At 59.4% G+C, this 21,145-nt stretch overlaps 1 protein-coding gene across 1 annotated transcript; it reads right to left on the bottom strand.

The window, feature by feature from the left end:
* Window positions 1-3,280: 3,280 nt before the first annotated feature.
* Window positions 3,281-20,870, bottom strand: BSG (basigin (Ok blood group)). The gene is made up of 8 exons (XM_054175307.1): window positions 20,725-20,870; window positions 15,503-15,850; window positions 13,692-13,848; window positions 10,279-10,367; window positions 9,625-9,752; window positions 7,845-8,118; window positions 3,625-3,649; window positions 3,281-3,345 (listed from the first exon to the last, which is right to left on the bottom strand). The coding sequence occupies exons 1-8, from the start codon at window positions 20,804-20,806 to the stop codon at window positions 3,288-3,290; spliced, it is 1,161 nt and encodes a 386-aa protein (XP_054031282.1). The 5' UTR covers window positions 20,807-20,870; the 3' UTR covers window positions 3,281-3,287.
* Between the last annotated feature and the right edge of the window lie 275 nt (window positions 20,871-21,145).

Genomic DNA, 21,145 nt, shown 5'->3' with positions numbered 1-21,145 from the left:
TGTGGCAGCAACCAAGGCTCTGCCAGGGCAGAGGAGAGGAAGCAGTGCCCAGAGCACCCCATCCATGCTCTCCCAGGGACAGACCAAAGCCCTGTGGCACAGTCCTGCTCCTTCTGTCCCTGTGCAGAGCTTGATGTGGCAGCAGCCAAGGCTCTGCCAGGGCAGAGGACACAAAGCAGGGGCCCTGCAGCGCCTGAGCACCCAACCCCCCCCCACTCTCCCTGGGCTAGACCCTGGGGCACACTCCTGCTCCCCTCCTCCCCGAGGTGGCAGCACCCAGCTCTCCACCCCAGCAGCTGCTGCTGGGGAGCAGGCCCAGCAGAGAGCAGCAGAAGCTGCTCCATCCCTCCCTCAGCTCCGGGGGCTCTTCCCCTGCCCTCGCCCCGGTGCCAGCTCTGCCAGACAAAAGGCACAAGCGGTGCTTTGTGCTCGGAGAGAGGGGGGAGGGGGGGGATGGAGGAGGCCCCGGGAGCCAGGTCAGGCCAGGCCCCATAATCCTCATCAAGGAAATGAAGCCATGCATTGATTTTTTCCTTCCAGCAGGCTGCAAAGGGCTTGCATAACCTACTTACGTGCTGCAGAGCCACGCTGCCTGGCCAGCCCCGGGGCCAGGCAGGCAGCAGAAGCATGAGTGGCACGAACTGGGCCTGGACCACCACGGCTGCCAGCCCTGGGAGGGGGCAGCAGATCTGCCCAGGAAGGTGGAGGGGAGGGCACAGGGCTCTGACTGCAGGGCTGCAGCCCTGCAGTCAGAGCCCTGTGCCCTCCCCTCCACCTTCCTGGGCAGATGGGAAGTGGTTGGCTGCAAGGTTCCATTGCTCTGCCTGAGAAGCTGGCTGCTGGCAGCAGGAAGGGGACTCCTCACCTCCTCTTTGCAGGCACACACCTCGGCTCTCCCCTCCCTCCCAGCCACCCAGGAAAGAGCAAGGTGAAGGAATAAAGAGCTGCCTAGAGAAGAACCAAGCCACAGAAGCTGCAGTGCCCCTGGGGGTGGGGGTTGGGGCCAAGCTTACAACCCCCAAGGAGGAGGAACATGGGAGGTGGAGCTCTCCAGGGCAGGGAGCACCACTTGCCTGCCTGCCTCCCTTCCCAAGGACTTGAGCACCTCCGGAGCTGCAAAGCACTTGGGGTGATTAAAGCACAGCCAGAGCTGGCACCGAAGTGAAGACACCAGGAGCTGTGTTCTCCAGCCTGAAATGAGTCAGCAGGTCAGGCACTCCAGGGTGGTGGTGGTGGTGGTGTGTGGGGGGTCCTTGCCAGGAGGGGAAGAGAGCAAAGTACAGAGGTGGATAAAAGGAAACAGAGAGAGAGAGAGGAATCATCTTTATTGGTGAAGTGTTACAGATGGAACAGCTCAAAGCTACCCAGCAATAAAGGTGTTAGACTCCACTGAGCATTCATCTGCTCTCAGGCTCCTGTCACATCCTGATGGCTCAAGAACAAAACAGGCTGGGACCCCTCCCCCCCACCCCTCCCCTCTTCACCCTGCCCCTACCCCCCTCCACAAGAAGAAACCTTGGCAAAGCCACCAAGGAAGTTAAGAGCAGCTGGATCTCCCCCAGCCCAGCTCCTGGTTGTGTTTCACTGAGGGGAGCTCTGGAAGGAGCTGATGGCACCAGGGCAGGGGGAGTGGCACAGGCAGAGTGGCCCTCACAGGACAGGTGCCACCCCCCCCTGCTAGGAAAGGTGCAGCCTTGCTGGGGGAGAAGATGCACAACCACCTCCTAACCCCCTTGGGCCAAGGCAGGTTACCTGCAGAGGCTCTACCCAGAGCACAGCATCTCCCCCAGCCCCCTGCCCAGCAAGGCAGGAGGAGCAGAGGGGGCCAGGGACGGTGCCAGGCAGGTCCCAGAGCTGGGGCAGGCTGGCAGAGCAAGGGAGGGGAGGTCAGGACAGCCCTGCCCAGCACACTCTGATCTCCCCACACCTAGGGGAGAAGATTTTTTTTCCCCCTCCCCCCTCTCTGCACCAACAGAGAAAACCTAGGAGAGAGACAGCCAGTGACACTACCCAGGGTCAGGGGGTTACATTGACAGGTGGGGGAGGGGAGGGGGGGGGAGGGGGAACCCTCCCAGAACTCTCTTTTTATTAAAAAGGTAGGGGGGAAGTGGATTTTAGATTCTACAGCTTCAAAAGTTTCCTCAGAAAGTGAAGCAACTGAATTGCAAGGACACACTAAAAAGTATTCCTGGTGCTAATTTAACCCCACCCTAGCCCCTCCCCCCCCCCCCAAAAAGACCAACCCCAACCCCAACAAATTAGAAGAAAATAAAACTGTCCAGAGGAGTTCTTCATCTGCAGATCACCTGGCAGGGGCAGGGAACAGAAAAAGAGAGAGAGCAGTGAGATCATCTCAGCTGGACCAGCGTGGCTCAGCTGTGCTGCAGGGAGCTGGACAGGGCAAAGCTGGGGGCTAGGACTTAGCTCCTGCTTGAGCCTAAGGGAGGAGCCACCAGCCCTTCACCCCCGGGGCCCTAGCCCCCCAGGGCCAGCACTCCTTCTGCCCCAGGGACCCTAGCCCCCCAGGGCCAGCCCCCTTTCCTCCCCAGAGGCCCTAGCCCCCAAGGCCAGCCCCACCTTCCTCCCCAGAGGCCCTAGCCCCCTTCACCCCCCAGGGGCCCTAGCTCCCAGGGGCCCTAGAGCCCCCTGCAGCAGAGTCCAGCACTTTCTTCCCCTCCTCCCCTGCTCTGTCTGGGCAGAGGCCACACTGCTGACCCCCACAGGCACTCCCAGCAGCTCTGGCAGGTTCCTACAGGGCTCCCCATGGGCCATGCCTGGGCTTCAGGGCTCCCCATGGGCCATGCCTGGGCTTCAGGGCTCCCCATGGGCCATGCCTGGGCTTCAGGGCTCCCCATGGGCCATGCCTGGGCTTCAGGGCTCCCCATGGGCCATGCCTGGGCTTCAGGGCTCCCCATGGGCCATGCCTGGGCTTCAGGGCTCCCCATGGGCCATGCCTGGGCTTCAGGGCTCCCCATGGGCCATGCCTGGGCTTCAGGGCTCCCCATGGGCCATGCCTGGGCTTCAGGGCTCCCCATGGGCCATGCCTGGGCTTCAGGGCAGCACTTCCCTCCCCTCTCCCCAGGTGCTATGGGATGAGGCTGGGTCAGGAGCATGGCTGTTGCATGGATGCTCCTGCCAAGGACCCCTTCTGCAGAGACAGGAACTGCAGCTGGTCCTGAGGCCCTGCTGGAGCAGAGCTCCAGGCAGGGATGGGCACCCTGGGCAGTGTGGGGAGGTGAAGAGCTGGCACACAGCAGCTGCCCCTGGGCACAGCACTCACCTGGCTCTCAGTTGGCGTTCCTCTGGCGGACGTTCTTGTCCTTGTGGTTGGTGGCATTGCTCTTCCTGCACAGAGGGGAAGGGGCAGTGAGGAAGGGAAAAGCCCACCCAGAGCCTCCCCCTCTCACTGGTGTCATTCAGATCCAGGTGATGGGTCAAGATGAGACCAGTTACCAGGGCAGAGTCACTCAGACACGGACCCACCCCACAGACATCAAACCAACCATGGGGGGGGCAAGACCCCCACCCAGTGAGCTAACCCCCCCTGGCATTCCCTCAGCAGAGCAGATTGCCCAGGTGGTAGCAGGACAGATCTGGCTAGAGAGGAAGCAGCAGGGTACTCACAGTGGGGCAGAACCTCCATCATCATCTTCACAGTCAGGACGAGCATGGAAAGAAAGAGCAAACAGCATCAGGGCAGAGCACGTCCAGAGGAGCCCAGAGCCACCTCTGAACCCTCTGGGTGCTGCATGCCAGACAGCTTACAGACACTTGGGATACTGCTGCCTGCACAGGACTGCACCCAAAAGGTCACCTCACCCACAGGGGCTCTGGTTTCACCAGGGCCTGCTTCTCACCAGTGCACAACCAGCCCTGCCTGAGCTTCCAGCTGCTTCTTGGCCATGTTTAGGCAAGGCACCAAGTTAAGACACAAGCCCCTGGCAGGCAGCTGCTTCTGCTGGCCCAGGGGGAGCTTGGCTGGCAGGAGAAGAGTCACCACCACACCTCCCACCTGAGAGGAGAACAGAGCCACCACCACCTCCCCCCTGGCAGGAGAGGTCAGGTCTGGCACCTCGTGAAACCTGAGACCACAGCCCTGCAGCAGCACTGCTGGGAGGTGAGGCCTGGTTAACACTGGCACCCTCTGCACCCTCAGCTCCCCAGGCAGCCTCCCCACCACCACCTGGGGAAAAGCCACAGGTCCACAGCAGCCACAGACCTCACCCTACAGCACCACCAGAGCCCAGACTTCCACACTGAGCCAAGGGGATCCCAGAGAGGATGTTCCAGGAAGGAGGATTTCAGCAGCAGCAGGAGGAGGAGGACAGCCTCCTCCCTCCCAGCACTGCAGGAAACCAGAACACACACCCCCCACACTCCTGCTACAGCTAAGAGAACCTCTGCCAACATGTGCCAAGCCCTGGGACCTCTCACCAGCTCCTTGCAACTTGCCCCCCCCCCCCCAAAAGGAGGCTTCCCAGGCTCCCCTCAAACAGGCTGGGAGCACTGGGACTGCCCTGGGCACCAAGACCTGCACACAGCTGGTGAGAGGACAGATGGAGGCATGGCTGCAGCTATCCCCTACTTACCATGCAAGGTGGCACCCAGCAGCAGAGGAGGGAAGAGTGGAAAGGTAACACCAGCAAGGACCTCAGAGCACACAAGAGTCAGGCTCTCCCCATCCTGCCTCACAGGGAGCAGCCAGCTCACCACCACACACCAGGAGGGCCAACATCTGTCCAAGCTGTGCCTTACTGCCACCTCCCCTCCCAAGGGGCAAAGACTTTCAGGGAAGAGAGAACCACTTACACAGCAGGAAAGCACAAAGCTGTGTGCTTGCCAGCCAGCTGTGATGCTGTATCCTCACCCACAAGCACTCAGGCTGGAGAGCCCTGGCCAAGGAGCATCAGAACACCAGGACACACATCCTGCCTTCATCTGCTACAGCTCTGGTCTGGAGCAGGCTGATGGCATCAGGTCACTGCACACAGGCTGCAGGCTGGCAAGGGGTTTTTTTTTTGCTGGAAGATGCAGCTACAACATCCTGGAGAAGAGAAGGCTCTGAGGAGACCTTCTTGTGGCCTTCCAGGATCTGAAAGGGGCTCCAAGAAAGCTGGGGAGGGACTTGTGAGGGTGTCAGGGAGGGATAGACTGGGGGGGATGAAGCAGAACTAGAAGTGGGGAGATTCAGATTGGATGTGAGGAAGAAGTTGTTCCCCATGAGGGTGGTGAGAGCCTGGCACAGGTTGCCCAGGGAGGTGGTGGAAGCCTCATCCTCATCCCTGGAGGCTTAAGGCCAGGCTGGATGTGGCTGTGAGCAGCCTGCTGTGGTGTGAGGTGTCCCTGCCCATGGCAGGGGGGTTGGAACTGGCTGAGCCTTGAGCTCCCTTCCAACCCTAACAGTTCTATGACCCTAGAGAAGTCCTCTCCCCTCAGCCAGGGATGTCTGAGGACAAAGCATCTGCTCCTGGAGCTGCTGTGAGCAGAACACCCCAAGCCCTGCAGCCAGGGGAGGGGGATCGGGTTCCAGCCCCTCTGCTGCACCTCACAGCACTCATCCTGCTGGAGCTGTGTGTGTCCCCGCAGGGGGCTGAGGGCCCTGGGCAGGAAGGATGCCGAGCATTTACACTTCATTGTTCCCGGGATCAGATAGGGCAGGGGCAGCTGGGCCAACACAATGCAGATCCCCAGATAAGGAAAGGGAGGAGCTGATGCTTCCAGAACAGATTGAAAGATAGCTCCAGGCTCTGGGAGTCAGGATGTGAGGGCCTGAAGATCCCAAACAGATCCACGACCCGCACCTGAAGTCAGCTAAGCTCAGTCCTGTGGAGCCGCTGACACAGGGCCCCCCCCTGCCCCCCAGGCAGGCAGCAGCAGCAAAGCTCTTTAGGAATCAGCTTCTGAGCCGCCAGAGCAAGCCCCATCCTGGAGACACCACTCTGAAGCCCTCAAGCTAAGTGCAGAGCAGCTGCTGAGACAAAGGGTCAGGCTGACCTGGGCTCAATCTTATCTGGCTGCAAGATCCAAGGCACAGCTTTGCCCGAGGGCTGCCACAATCCCTGCTGCAATTATTTGCAGCCTCCTGGCTCTGGGGCCTGGTAAAGGCTTCCCCAAGGTTTTGTAAGTGCCCTGAGCAGCAAGCCTCAAACTAACACCCAGCTGAGGGGAGCTCTCCACGGGACAGGACCTGGGGCAACGGTTTGGAAGTGCAGCAGGGCAGGTTTAAGTTGGACCTCAGAAGGAAATCCTTCACAGTGAGGGTAGGGAAAGGTTGGGACAGGTTCACCCAGGGATGTGGTGCAGGCTCCAGCCCTGGAGATGCTCAGGATCAGACTCGATGTGGCCCTAGGCAACCTGCTCTGGTTGGAAGTGTCCCTGCTGACTGCAGGGGGGGTTGGGACAAGATGCCCTTGGAGGCTCCCTTCCAGTTGGGCTGCACCCACAAAGATTGAGCCCCAGCACCTCTAACCTCCAACTGATGAAGCTCTCCAGAGGAACATTTTGGCTGAACCCTCCAAGTTACTTGGATCTTCCCAGCAGATTTTAACCCCCAGCACCTCTAAGCTCCATCTGATGAAGCTCTCCACAGGAGCAGCTGAGCTGCACCCTCCAAGTTACTTGGTCTCTCCAGAAAGATTCAGCCCCCAGCACCTCTAAGATTTTGAGCCTCAGTGCCTCTAACCTCCATCTGATCAAGCTCTCCACAGAAACATCTCAGCTGCATCCTACAAGTTACTTGCTCTCTCCAGAAAGATTGAACCCCAACACCATAAAGACTTTGAGCCCCCAGCACCCCTAACCTCCATCTGATGAAGCTCTCTACAGGAACACTCTGCAAGTCACTTGGTCCCTCCAGAAAGATTTTGAGGCCCCAGCACCTCAGATCCATCTGATCAAGCTCTGCACAGGAACCCTACAGCTGCACCCTACAAGCTTCTTGCTCTCTCCAGAAAGCCTGAAGCCCAGCACCTGTAGGATTCATCTGATGAAGGGCTCTGTAGGAGCATCTTGGCTGCACCCTACAAGGTAGTTGGATCTCTCCAGAAAGACTGAACCCCAACACCTCTAACCTCCATCTGATGAAGCTCTCTGCAGCACATCTTTGCTGCACCCTACTCTCTCCAGAATGATGAGGCCCCAGCACCTCTAAGACTTGGAGCCCCCAGCACCTCCAACCCCCACCAGATGAAGCTCTCGGCAGGAAGATCTCAGCCTGGAGGTCACTTGGGACTCTCTCCCAAGCGGCTTTCCCCCCCAGCACCCCTTACCATCTGGCACCCCCTACCATCCAGCACCCCCTTCCCCCTTACCATCCAGCACCCCCCTCCCCCCTTACCACCCAGCACCCCCCTTCCCCACAGTATCACACAGTCTCACCAAGGTTAGAAGAGACCTCAAAGATCATCAAGTCCAACCTGTCACCACAGCCCTCCTGACTAGACCATGGCACCGAGTGCCACGTCCAATCCCCTCTTGAACACCTCCAGGGATGGTGAAACCATCCAGCACCTCCCTCCCCCTTTACCACCTGGCAGCCCCCTCCCCCTTACCATCCAGCACCCCCGTCCCCCACAGTATCTCACAGTCTCACCAAGGTTGGAAGAGACCTGAGGATCATCGAGTCCAACCTGTCACCACAGCCCTCCTGACTAGACCATGGCACCGAGTGCCACGTCCAATCCCCTCTTGAACACCTCCAGGGATGAGGCACCCCCCTTTCCCCTTCCCCTCCAGCACCCCCCTTCCCCCTTCCCCTCCAGCACCCCCCTTCCCCCTTCCCCTCCAGCACCCCCCTCCCGCCCCAGCACCCCCCTGTCCCCACCCCCCGCCACCCCCTCCCTCACCATCCAGCGCCTCGTCGGGCTTCCTCCTCTTCTCGTAGATGAAGATGATGGTGACGAGCACCAGCACCTCGGCCACGATGCCCAGGAAGGGCCAGAGGGCGGCCAGGCGGCTGCGGACGCGCAGGCTGAGGGCGGTGCCGCCGGTGCCGTAGGCGTTGGTGCCGTTGCAGCGGTAGTCGCCGGTGTCCTCCTCGATGCTCAGCTTCAGGATGCGCAGCTCGGTCTTGTTGCCGCCGCTCTTGATGATGTACCTGCCCGAGCCGTTGACGATGGGCTGCGGCAGAGGAGGCCAGGTCACAGCCAGCCCAGGCGGCGCCGGGGCGCAGGGCAGCCGGCAAAGAGGGACCGGGGGCTGAACGGGAGCCAGCAGTGCGCCCAGCGGGCCAAGGGCAGCCTGGGCTGCGGCAGGAAGAGTGCGGCCAGCAGGGAGCTCATCCTGCCCTGTGCTCAGCACTGCTGAGGCCACACCTCGAGTCCTGTGGCCAGTTCTGGGCTCCTCAGGCTAGGGAGGACATTGAGGCACTTGAGGTGCTCAAGGGGAGATTGGACGTGGCACTCGGCGCCATGGCCTAGGCGTGAGGTCTGTTGGGGCAGGTTGGACTTGATGATCCTTGGGGTCTCTTCCAACCTTAGCTATACTGTGAGACTGTGATGTGTCCAGAGAAGGGCAACGAGGCTGGGGAGGGGTCTGGGGCACAGCCCTGGGAGGAGAGGCTGAGGGAGCTGGGGTTGCTTAGCCTGCAGAAGAGGAGGCTCAGGGGAGACCTTCTTGCTGTCTGCAACTCCCTGAAGGGAGGTTGTAGCCAGGTGGGGGTTGGTCTCTTCTCCCAGGCACCCAGCACCAAAACAAGGACACAGTCTCAAGCTGTGCCAGGGGAGGTTCAGGCTGGAGGTGAGGAGAAAGTTCTTCCCAGCAAGAGGAACTGGCCCTTGGGATGTGCTGCCCAGGGAGGTGGTGGAGTCCCCATCCCTGGAGGTGTTCAAAAAGGGACTGGATGTGGCACTTGGAGCTGTGGTTTAGTTAGTCAGGAGGTGTTGGGTGACAGGTTGGGCTTGGTGATCTTTGAGGTCTTTTCCAACCTTATTGATTCTATGGAAAGGGCTCTCAGAGCTGCTCTCAGCCTGTGGTCACAGTGCTACAGAAACCCTCCTCAGCAGGGTGCTGAGGAGGCTGCTTTGAAAGAGCTAAGAGCTGCTGGGATAGAATCATGAAGTCCTCTTCCAGCCAAAACATCAAGCTCAAATCCAGCTGTCAACCCAACACCACCATGGCCATTAAACCCTGTCCCCTAGTGCCATGGCCACACATGTCTTGCACACCTCCAGGGATGATGACTCCACCACCTCCCTGGGCAGCCTGTGCCAATCCCTGACCACTCTGGCAGCAAAAAAATTGCTCCTCAGCCCCAGCCTAACCCTCCCCTGGCACAGTTTCAGGCCATTTCTTCTCCTCCTATCACCTGAGCCTAGAAGAGACCAACCCACAGCTCACTGGAGCCCCTTTGGAGGAAGCTGTAGAGAGCAATAAGGTCTCCCCACAGCCTCCTTTTCTCCAGCCCACACAACCCCAGCTGCTCCTTCCCAGCCCTGTTCTCCAGACCCTTCCCCAGCTCCATTGCCCTTTTCTGGCCCTGCTCCAGCCCCTCAAGGTCCTTCTTGGAGCGAGGGGCTCAGACGCAGAGTACTCAGGATGTGGCCTCACCTCTGCCCCTGCTGCCCACAGATGAGATCCTCCACCTCTTTGCAGGGAAGCAGGGGAGGAAGAGCAGCAGCCTCTTACCTCCTGACCATTTTTGCTCCAGACCCAGGTGACAACAGGGGGGAAGGAGGCACTCTTGCAGGTCAGCACACCGGTGTCCCCCTCGTTCCCGTGCTCAGACTTCTTGTACGCCGTCACTTGTGGTGCAACTGTGGCCAGAGACATCACAATCAGACCCAAGGAGGTGCAGCCCCTGCAGCTCACCTCACCAGAAACCAAAGCCTGACTCCTCTTGAAGCAACTAAGAGGTTTGCTCCCTTGCTGGGCATTCTTTGAGCAGCTTGGTCTAGCGGGAGGTGTCCCTGCCCGCAGCAGGGAGGTTGGAACCAGATGACCTCCAAGGACCCTTCCAGCCCAACCCATCCCATGGGTTTCAGAGCTCTCCCATCAGAGCTGCCTCAGGAAAGGTTCAGACAGGTTTGTTCACCAGGCATTACTCCTCTCCCATTCTTCTTGTGGGAACATGTCCACAGCAGAAGGCTGATTTGATGCAAGGCCCAAGAGGTGATCTTACAGAGCTGCCTGCCAGAGCAAGCCTGCTAGCAGCTGTGTAGGAGTCCTGCAGCCCTACCAATAAAGGGCCAGAAGCAGCTCTTGGAGGCACTGGAAAGACTCCAAAAGCCACATGCTCAGCAGATCTGAGCTCCCCCTCCTCAGAAGAGAACATGAAGTTACCTGAAACATTCACTTGTGCCTTCACCACTGGGTTTGTTTTGTAGATGCACTCATAGACACCAGAGTGCTCCTCCATCTTCCCCTCAATCCTGTCAAAACCAGGATGGCAGATGACCCATCAGCACAAGTGACTTACCCATCATGAAGAGACCAAACCCCACACCCATGGATGGAAACACCACCTGGAAGCATCCACCATCCCCTCCCTCCCCAGGCAACCTCTCCCATCCCAGCCCTGCTATTTCCACTGCACCATCTTCCCGCAGCAGCCCAACTCTCCACCTTCTCTCCCCCACACTGAGCAGGGGGCAGAATTTCTCCTCCCCCAAGCCTGGGGATCACTGACACCTCCTGATCTTAGAATCACAGAATCAGTAAGGTTGGACCTCAGAGATCATCAGGTCCAAGCTGTCACCCAACACCTCAGGACTAACTAAACCATGGCTCCAAGTGCCACATCCAATCCCCTCTTGAACACCTCCAGGGATGGGGACTCCACCACCTCCCTGGGCAGCACATCCCAAGGGCCAATTCCTCTTGCTGGGAAGAACTTTCTCCTCACCTCCAGCCTAAACTTCCCCTGGCACAGCTTGAGACTGTGTCCTCTTGTTCTGGTGCTGCTTGCCTGGGAGAAGAGACCAACCCCCACCTGGCTACAACCTCCCTTCAGGGAGTTGGAGAGAGCAAGAAGGTCTCCCCTGAGCCTCCTCTTCTCCAGGCTAAGCAACCCCAGCTCCCTCAGCCTCTCCTCACAGGGCTGTGCTCCAGACCCCTCCCCAGCCTCATTGCCCTTCTCTGGACACCTTCAAGTCTCTCAATGTCCTTCTTAAACTGAGGAGCCCAGAACTGGACACAGGACTCAAGGTGTGGCCTGAGCAGTGCTGAGTGCAGGGGGAGAATGACCTCCCTCATGTCCTGAAGCCCCACACCCAGCTGCTTCCCCCACCTCAACCCAAGGCCATCAGGGAGTCTCCTACACAAGACCTGGACTGTTAGCTAGATGAGGAAACCCAGGAGCAGCAGGACACCCTCACCAGGCACAGGGCCCTGGGCACCCTTCAGAAATGCCCAACTCCATCTTCCTCTTTCTTAGAATCATAGAATTGTCAGGGTTGGAAGGGACCTCAAGGATCATCTGGTTCCACCCCCCCTGCTCCAGACCTCTCCCCAGCCTCACTGCCCTTCTCTGGACACATTCCAGTGTCTCAATGCATCACACCACCCACACTGTGAAGAGCTTCCTCCTGCTGTCCAACCTAAACCTGTTTCAAACCATTCCTCCTGAGCACCAACCATACCCTGGAGGCAGCTTCCCAGCCCAGGCTCTTGAAGCAACCAGCTCACACCCTACCGAGCAGAGCCCAGGGCCCGAGGTGCACCAAGAGGGACTTCATTAGCACAACCCAGGACACAGCCAGACACCAGCCCTGCAGCTCCCCACTAATGGGGGCCAAGGACACTGAAACCCAGGCCCAAAGAACCTCCTCCCCCCCGAGCTGGGCTGCTCCACGTGCAGGGAGAGCCTCTCCTCCTGCTCCTCGGGTCACAAAGCTGCCCCAATGAGATTTAGTGGATTAGACTGCAGCCTAACACAAACATCTCATTCTGCAGCTCAGTGAGCCCTGCTGGAGGGAAAGGGGCAGGCAAAGTTTTGGTGCCCAGGAGCTGAGGTGGGACAAGAGGCTGTTTGTGGAGCTCTGCTGTGCAGAGAGCTTCCCACTCCCCAAAAGCGCCGGGGGAAGGAATTGAGGTCACGCGAGGGAGCCTGGGTTATAAATACTTTAATCCTTGCTCAGCTCCCTGTTGCTATGGGGAGCCAGGCACGTCGGCACTGCCACACAAAGGGACATGATGCCTCCACAGCTGCTGGGGCACTGCCAGCTGGGCCCTGGCTGCCAGCAAAAGGGGAAAGCTGGCTGCGTGCTGGCGGCGCGGCCGGGGCCGGGGCCCCGCTGCTCCTGCCCGCCCTGGGGCCCCGCTGCTCCTGCCTGCCCTGGGGCCTGCAGCAGGCTGCAAGGAACATCCCCACCCCCACCCCCCCAAAGGGCATCCTGGCCAACCCACCTGCAGCCAGCAGGGACCTCTGCAGCTACAGCAGGCTGCCCAGGGCCACATTAAGTCTGACCTTGGATGTCCGCTGCATCCCTGGGCAACCTCTTCCAGTATAGATCAACCAGGCTGGAAAAGACCTCAGAGAGTCCAACCTGTCCCCCAACACCTCCTGACTGCTAACCCATGGCTCCAAGTGCCACATCCAATCCCCTCTTGAACACCTCCAGGGGTGGGGACTCCACCACCTCCCTGGGCAGCACATTCTTTCTGGGAAGAACTTTCTCCTCACCTCCAGCCTCACCTTCCCCTGGCACAGCTTGAGACTGTGTCCTCTTGTTCTGGGTGCCTGGGAGAAGAGACCAGCCCCCACCTGGCTACAGCCTCCCTTCAGGGAGTTGCAGAGAGCAAGGTCTCCCCGAGCCTCCTCTTCTCCAGGCTAAGCAACCCCAGCTCCCTCAGCCTCTCCTCACAGGGCTGTGCTCCAGACCCCTCCCCAGCTTTGTTGCCCTTCTCTGGACACCTTCAAGTGTCTCAATGTCCTCAATGCATCTCACCACCCTCACTGTGAAGAGCTTCCTCCTGCTGTCCAACCTAAACCTGTTTCAAACCCTTCCTGCTGAGCACCAACCATACCCTGTTGGCAGCTTCCCAGCCTGCTCCCTAACAACAGTTGGACTTTGGAAAGTTACATAAGCCCCAAAGGCAGGGACAGCACATGCTGGAGTCTCTCCTTCCACACATGGCCTCTGGGGAGCAGGGAGCTGATGCCCAGCCCAGAGCTGGGGTCCCCAGCAGCTCTGTGGAACAGCTCTAGGAGTCCCAGCCATGCTGCACCCAACAGGCCAGCTGAGCCCAGCTCAGCACTGCAGAGACACAGGAAGCAGTAGAACTTCTTTTACTAAGAACTTCCCATTTCTCCTCTCTTTTGCCTCCTCCTCCTCCCCATAAAGGAGGAAATTTGGGCCCTACCAAAACTGTGTTTAGCTCAGATTGTGCCAGGGGAGGGTTTGGTTGGAGAGGAGGGAAAATTTCTTTGCTGCAAGAGTGGTCAGGGACTGGAACAGGCTGCCCAGGGAGGTGGTGGAGTCCTCATCCATCCCTGGAGGTGTTCAAGGCATGTGTGGCCATGGCACCTGGGGACAGGGTTTGATGGCCATGGTGGTGTTGGGTTGAAGGTTGGACTCAACCTCAGAGGTCTCTTCCAACCCAAACCATTCTCTGACTCTATGATCCACCTCCTGAAGTGCAAGGCAAGAGGGCAGGCACTCAGCTTTGGGGTCTGCTGGCAGGAGACACAGTGCCTCTGGCAGAAAGCCTGTCCCCCAGGCTCAGGCTGCCCCCTGGCCCTGCCCCACACTCACGTGTAACTGGTGGACGCGTCCGAGTCGTCGTCGTTCTTCAGGACCTTGTCCCCATGCACCCACCGGTGGCCCTCGATGTCAGGGTAGGACCCACTTATGTTACAGGTGAGGACCAGCTTGCCAGCAACTGTGGCTACCTGAGCCTTGATGTCTGGACCTGCATTTGAAACAGTTCAAGCCAAGTTAACCTGAGGTACTCGAGGTCTGCGTGCCCACCCGAGAGCCTTCGCCACAGTCAACCAACCCCACAGCTCCTCAGCCCTCTCACAGCTTCCACTTACCTCTGCAGGCAGTTTCCCCACCACACCTGGCCACACCAGCACAGGAAACTCAAAAGCCAGGTGACTGAGGCCTGGTTGCACCTAGGGATAGCTGCTGGTGCCCCTGTGCTGCTCCCAGCACAGGCAGGGCCTCTGCCATGTGCTCTGGACAATTCCAAGCCTCCTGCTGGCCCTGCCATGGGCACAGCCCCAGCAGTGTTCAATAAGCAATGGAAAAGGTCAAGCTCTGAAGGGCAGAGCAGAGCTCTCTGTGTCCAGGAGCCACCACCCCCCAGACTGAGCAGATGCAGACACCTCCAGGAATGAAATGGGTGGATGGCAGCAGAGACCCTCTCTCCTGAGGAGCACCAACCAGACAGTGTGTGAGCTGTCAGCCCAAGAGTCCTCCAGGCAGGAGACACACAACCATGGCTCCAAGAAGGTCCTGGGCCTCCATGTGCCAAGCAGCAGTAAATTATTGCAACCTAAAAATGACTCAGGCATTTCCACTGGTAGGAGGTAGCCCCAGAACACAGTGACACAGCCCTGGTGGTACCACAGTTCCTACCCTTCACCCAACCTCAGAGCTCCTGGAAGGAGCCAACTCTGCAGGGTGCTGACAGGCACTTGGCTCTTCCCTCCCACCCAAGCTCCACTGGAAGGAGGCTCTGCTGGAGCTCTGTGCTCCCTGCCACCTTCATGCTGACCACACTGCCACGCTGCTACCTTCAGGCTGGGTGCCAAGGCCTCAGCAGGAGGTTAAGGCACCCTCAAACCAGCCCAGCTTTTCCATCCCTAGAAGCAGCCACCCATGAGCTCCCCCCAGCTTTTGACCCCCACCTCCCCACACCCCCCCCCCCCCCCCAAGCACTAAGCAGAGGGAAACGAGTCACTTCCACAGGACAAGCAACTACATCAGGACTGCTGCACACAGACAGGGCCACTTCAAAAACGGTTGCATCCAGAGGCTCAAAGCAGCTTTTGTTCCCCCACAGCTTGAGGTGGCAACGAGCAGGAAAGCAGAGCTTAAAGCAGGGCCGGTCACCGGAGCAGGAGCTGGACGAGCTGCCAGGGATAAGGACCAGTTTGCCAGTGGTGGTTAGGGCAGAGTCTAAGCACAGAATCAAGACTCAGTTCTGCAGGCCAGCAGCAGGATTTGGAGGCACTCAGGAAGGAGCAGGAACGTTGCAGGTCTTTGGCTCCAGGAGACACGAAAAAAAAATACACCACCACCGAAAAAGGTTCAGGGACTGCCGGGAGGGCCTCTTGCTTGGGAAGCCACAACCCTTTTTGAGCAGGGCCGTTTCAGGTGGTGAGGGAGATGACAGAGGGTGGGAGCTCTCTCTTTCTCTGTTCTACAGCTTGAGGGCAGCTGGGGGGGGGGGGTAAGGTGGGAGGGGTGAGGGAAGCTTTGGAAGCCACAGGACACGGGTGCGGTGAGGGGGAGGGGTGAGCACGGCAGGAGACTCGACACTAATGTGCCAGCGAGTGCCCATGGAGGAGGGGGGGCCCTCGGGGAGGGGGTGAGGGGGGTGGGAGGGGCCCACTCACGTTGGATGACAAAAAGGTTTGCCTGGGAACGGATCCACTTGACTTTGGGGCTCTTCGACAAGTGGTTGCGGTCGGGGTCGTTGCTGGCCCGGCACTCGTACATGCCGGAGTCGTCTGCCGTGAGGTCGGCAATGGAGATGGTGCTGGTGGAGTGCAGGTTGTAGGTGGCGTTGATTTTGACACGGTCCTGCCGTGCCCCATCCCAGAGCTGAGCATAGGTCTCATTGGGGTCGTTGCCCTCAAACCACCACTGGATCTCGGGGATGGGGCTGCCGACCGCCTCGCAGTGCAGCTCGACGCTGTCCTGAGTCAGTCTCTTTTGAGACAGAGGTGACTTTATAAAACCAGCTACACGGGTCGGGAGAGGGATTAGTGCAAAGTGTTAGTGCAAAGCAAAGAATTCACCCTCTACAAGCAGAAAAGAACCACAAGCAAACGAATCCAGCCGCTGCAGAGAGGCCGCACGCACAAAGAAAGCCTTCAGACGGCCGCGCTCCTCCCTCCCTGCCCCTTGCGCCTCGCAGGGCTGGAGAGAGGCAGCGATCCCGATCGATACCCTCCGGGTGACCCCCCCCACTCCGTGTGACCCCGCTGCAAAACTTAAGGGCAGGCAAAGCGGCAGAGGGGATATTTCCACTGCTCAAACAAGAAGCCTCCCCCCCGAGGCATCGCCTGCCCGCTGCGAGGGACAGCGGCGCAGCAGGCAGCGCCGCAGGGAGCTCCCCACAGCGGCCCCGCGGCATTCCCCAGCCCAGGATGAAAAGAGCCGAGGGAATTTTGTTGCAAGGGCTTGTCCAGCCGCCCCGCTTGCCCCCCCCCGCCCCCAGTTTTAGCAGCCCCTAAGCTCTGAATGTGTCCATCCCCTCCTCGCTGCACACAGAATCAACCAGGTTGGAAAAGACCTCGGAGATCATCGAGGCCAACCTATCACCCAACACCATCTGATCAACTCAACCATGGCACCAAGGGCCTCATCCAGGCTCCTCTTAAACACTTCCAGGGATGGGGACTCCATCACCTCCCTGGGCAGCACATTCCCATGGCCAATCTCTCTTTCTGGGAAGAACTTCTTCCTAACATCCAGCCTGAACTTCCCCTGGCACAGCTGGAGACTGTGTCCTCTTGTTCTGGTGGTGGTTGCCTGGGAGAAGAGACCAACCCCCACCTGGCTACAGCCTCCCTGCAGGGAGTTGCAGAGAGCAAGAAGGTCTCCCCTGAGCCTCCTCTTCTCCAGGCTAAGCAACCCCAGCTCCCTCAGCCTCTCCTCCCAGGGCTGTGCCCCAGACCCCTCCCCAGCTTTGCTGCCCTTCTCTGGACACCTTCCAGCAGCTCAACATCTTTCCTAACCTGAGGAGCCCAGAACTGGACACAGGACTCAAGCTGTGGCCTCAGCAGTGCTGAGCACAGGGGCAGAATGACTTCCCTGCTCCTGCTGGCCACACTATTCCTGACACAAGCCAGGATGCCATTGGCCTTATTGGCCCCCTGGTGCCTCATGTTCAGCCTACTATCAACCAGCCCGAGGCTGGCTGACCATAACCTGGCAGGGAGGGAAGGGGGGCCCAGAAATCTGGGTCCTGGGTACCCCCCCCCGGCTATGATGCCCAGGGGACAGAGTGTGCTGCCAGTGTTGCCCTATGCTGGCCCTGCTGTGAGGACTGCTCTGCCCTGTGCTCACACTTGCTCCAGGGCTCTGCTCACCAGATACATTTTAAGCACAATATGAAGATAACTTCTTGGGGGGAGGGGGAAGGACATCTTACAGTGTGTGAGATGAGGCATGGCAGCGAGGAAACGATGCCTGGCCCTGGCTGTCACACAGTGAAATCAGACTTCCCCTCTCAGGGCAAGGGAGGTCTGCAAAGCTCAATCAGCAATCGCCCGATGAAAGGCAGGAGGAGAGGAGCCGCGGGGCGGGCTGGAGCTGCACTGCTCCCCCACCGGCAGAGCCTGAGGAGTCAGCTCTCCAAAAACAAAGACAGTCCAAAGGTGGATCCCTGAACCACTGGACTGTGGAAAGCTCCACCGCCAAACATCTTCAGGCTACCAGCCAACACAGCAGGGCCACCGTGACCAGCAGCCCCTCCACCCTCCCCCTCCCAGGCACAGCCTGCCCAAACCGCGGCCAGGAGCGCAGCAGGGCCCCCGGGAGCCACTCTTGGGGGAGGAGGGGGCAGGAAGGGAGGTTCTGGCAGCATGGCTTCAGGAAAAGCCATCACCCGCGGGCCGGGGTCACTTACGTGACTCAACCCCAGGCGCGCTGAAGAAGAACTCAAGTTAGGAAGAACTCATTAAGCTTGCAACACGCTTCCTGCACAGACTGCACCTCAGCTGTGCCCACAGCAGGCTCCCAGAGCATCCAAGAGGGCTTCCAGGACATTAATTTGCTCAGCTGCTCCGAACTTACAGCTCAGGACTACCTCCAACCCCCCCCCACATGCACCATGAGGTAGAGGCACGATGGAGGTGGGGTGGGAGGGAGCATTTTGGGTCGGTTTTGGAAGGTCTGGAGGTGTTTTAACACGGAATCCTACCACCAGTTCTTGTGAGCAGAGAACCAAATCATGATTCCAAATCCCAGTTTGCTGAAGCTCCAGGAAAACCACCAGTGAGTGAGTCTCCAGAGCCCCCACACAGATCAGCTCTGCATTTCTCAGAGGGAAAAATGAGCTCTCCATAGTAAAAATCTTGACAAGCCTGGAAGACTAAACACACCTGGTTGAGGAAGGCAAGGCCTGGCCCTCACCCCAAGCCACTGTTAGAAGGCTGATGCTGAGTTCTTAAAGAGTGGGATATGATGGAGTTCCCCCCCAAAGGCACATGGGGGGGAGGGGGGGGGGGAACCAGCTTTCCTCAGACTCTGGAGCTTCCCTCCCAGAACAACCAAACTGCATGTGCCAGATGGTTTTACCACCACAGGCCTGCAATTAAACACTCAAGAGTCACAGAGTGGACTGCAGCAGCACTTGTCAGAGCCTGTCCCATTCTAACCACCACCTGCTTCCAACTGGGGAGCTTGGTGGAGGGGGAAGACCAAGGAGGGTGTGCAGATAGAAGGTGATTACTGCAAGCTGACCAAACATGCTGGTGGGGCAAGGTAATTTGCTCCGAGTTAGAGGGCACTTTGGGCAGTTCAAACAGGCTGCAAGCACCTTCTGCATTCATGTGGGATTAATAACCTCCCCTCACCTCCATTCCCCCCCCCTCAAAAACAGTTCAGGCAACCAAAATCCTGACACTCAGGGCTGGGGAGGGAGCCCGGGGTAGAAGAGCACAGGCACCATCAACACGCTGCCATCAATTAGAGGCTCAGATGCTTTCCAAACGGTGAGGGGCTGAGAGCTGAGCTGAGCTCACAAACCCCAAACGTTCTTCTGAGCAGACTTCTCCTGGGTGCAGGGCTGTGCCTGATAGAGGGGGACAATGCTGAAGGCAGACAAGACCAGATAACGCTCTCCAGAGTAACCTTCAAACTTAAAAACAACCTCCCCCTAACCCAGCAGAAGGAGGAGTCCCCAGGGGGTAAACAGCGTCTGGAACCCAGGGACCAGCCGAGCCTGGCAGGAGCCTGCTCCAACCCACAGCGAACACTCCTCCCTGGCCTGACCTTTGTTTCTTGGCCTCCGAAGGGGATAGCTGAGGCTCCGACCCTTTTTGCCAGTTGCAGTTTAAAGGGATCACCTCCCAAGGAGTCTGTTCCATGAGGCTAAAATCTAACCAGTGCTGAGAGGTTTCACCGCCAGTCCCCAGCTCTGCTAACCCAAGGAGTCACCGACGGCGATTCGCGGTGGCTCACGGCACACCGAGCCCAAGAGCCCTACAGCCAGGGCAGGACAACGAGCGTTACACAACCAACAGGCCTGCAGAGCTGAGGCTTTTCAGACCAAGGATAGAAACAGCCTTCTCCATATCTCATTGGTGACAATCCCTCAGAGGAGAGATGGCTCAAGGCAGTGCTCAGGGTGGCAGAGGCAGCAGCTGGCATGGGCAGCCTCGGGTTAGTTTATGAAACTCACACTGTACCCCAAAAATATCAAGTTTAGGGGAAGGCTCTGCCTTAACCCCCCCCAGAATTAAAACAGAAGGAAATACTGGGAGTGGATACTTAGGTCACTACCCGTGATTTCCAGGAATCCTCCTGCTCTTTCACCTTCAGTCACTGAACGTGGCTCAACTACACCGAAGTCAGTTCGGCACCAAAATCGGGCGACAAAAGTTTGAGCGCCCGACATGCTGAAGAGCCAGGAACGAGAGCCTACCACTCACTTCACCACCAGCACCTCCTGCACCGGGGACTGAAGAGTCCTCCGAGCAAAACCCATCATCCTCATCATCTTTGCACGTGTGTGACCCCACACGCCAAGCTCCGATGCCAGCTCAAGAAGCGAGAAACCGCGACGGCAGAGCACACTGCAGCACGCTGGGCTCTACCCAACAACAGGCTCCTGCAATTCCCAGCTCCCCACCCCACATCACCCATGGCCCCGGCCCAAAAGCAGGCATTGTTTCCTCCTCATTAGGGGATTATCCACTTAAGCACCATGTGAACATCTTGGAGGTTTTAAAGCCTCGAGATCTCTTGCTCCTCATAAGCCCCCTGGAAATACCCAAGGGAGTGACTCCGAGAAGTAAAATTTCCTCATTTTATATCTTAGAGGAAAAACAACTCAGCTCCATTCCCCGTTCCCCGGGGAAGCGATGCTAAAGGGATCGGCCGAAGCTCCCAGCAGAGCCCGGGATCCGCCTCAGGCGATCCTCGGGTTCCAGCAGGGGCTCGCCCGGCCCCCTCGGCGCCGCTTCACCGGCTCCGCTCCGAGCCCCGCGGGTTAGCCCGCCCCTCCCCGGCCCCGCCCGCCCGCCGTGCGACGTGCCTCGCCGCAGGCCGCCCTCGCTGCCGCCTGCTCGGCCCCGGCGACTCCACCGGCGGCAGCTCCGGCACTGCACACCTCACCCCCGCCACCGGCGGCACCGCCCGAGCCCACCGCGGAGCCCTACAGCCCTAAGCACCCCCCTCTGCCCCCAACCCTCCGGAGGGATCCCCCTATAGGGCCAGACTCCCTCCCTCAGAGCCCCGCAAGGCCACTCCGGGCAGCCTCCCCTCGACGTTCTTCTCACCACCTATCCTCAGGCCCTCACGGCCTAAAACGGCCCCGGAGCGCCCGGAGAGCCGCGGTACGGCCGAACTCACCCCCTCCCCCGCACCCCCCCCAGCCGTCCCGTACTTGTCCCCGCGGCGCCGGTGACCATGCCGCTGAAGAGGAGAAGCGCCAGGAACCCGCACGGTGCCACCATGCCGGCCGCCATCTCCGCCCGCGCTCCGCGTCCCGCCGCGCCGCCCCGCTATAAGCCCCGCGCCGGGCCACCGAGGAGGGAGCGGGGCCAGGGCTGGCCACGCCCCAATCACCACCCCTTTGGCCAATCAGAGGCCGCTCCGACGAGTTGTCCCACCCACCCCGGTGCGGCCAATCAGAGAGAAGAGCTGGCAGAGTCCTTCATCCCCTTCTAGCCCCTAGCGCGCAGAGCCGGTTCGGGCCGGTCCTCCTCGGCCACGCCCCCCGGGCGGGCGGACAGCCAATGGGGAGGCAGGGAGAAGGGACGGCGGGCGAGGAGCGGCGGCGGGGCCGCTCCGCGCACGGGAGGGGG

The sequence above is a fragment of the Dryobates pubescens genome, chromosome 31 (genome assembly GCF_014839835.1).
Source record: "Dryobates pubescens isolate bDryPub1 chromosome 31, bDryPub1.pri, whole genome shotgun sequence".
Taxonomy (NCBI): Eukaryota; Metazoa; Chordata; class Aves; order Piciformes; family Picidae; genus Dryobates; species Dryobates pubescens.
The sequence above is the reverse complement of the archived record's forward strand: the minus strand, read 5'-3'. Positions and strand labels throughout refer to the sequence as shown.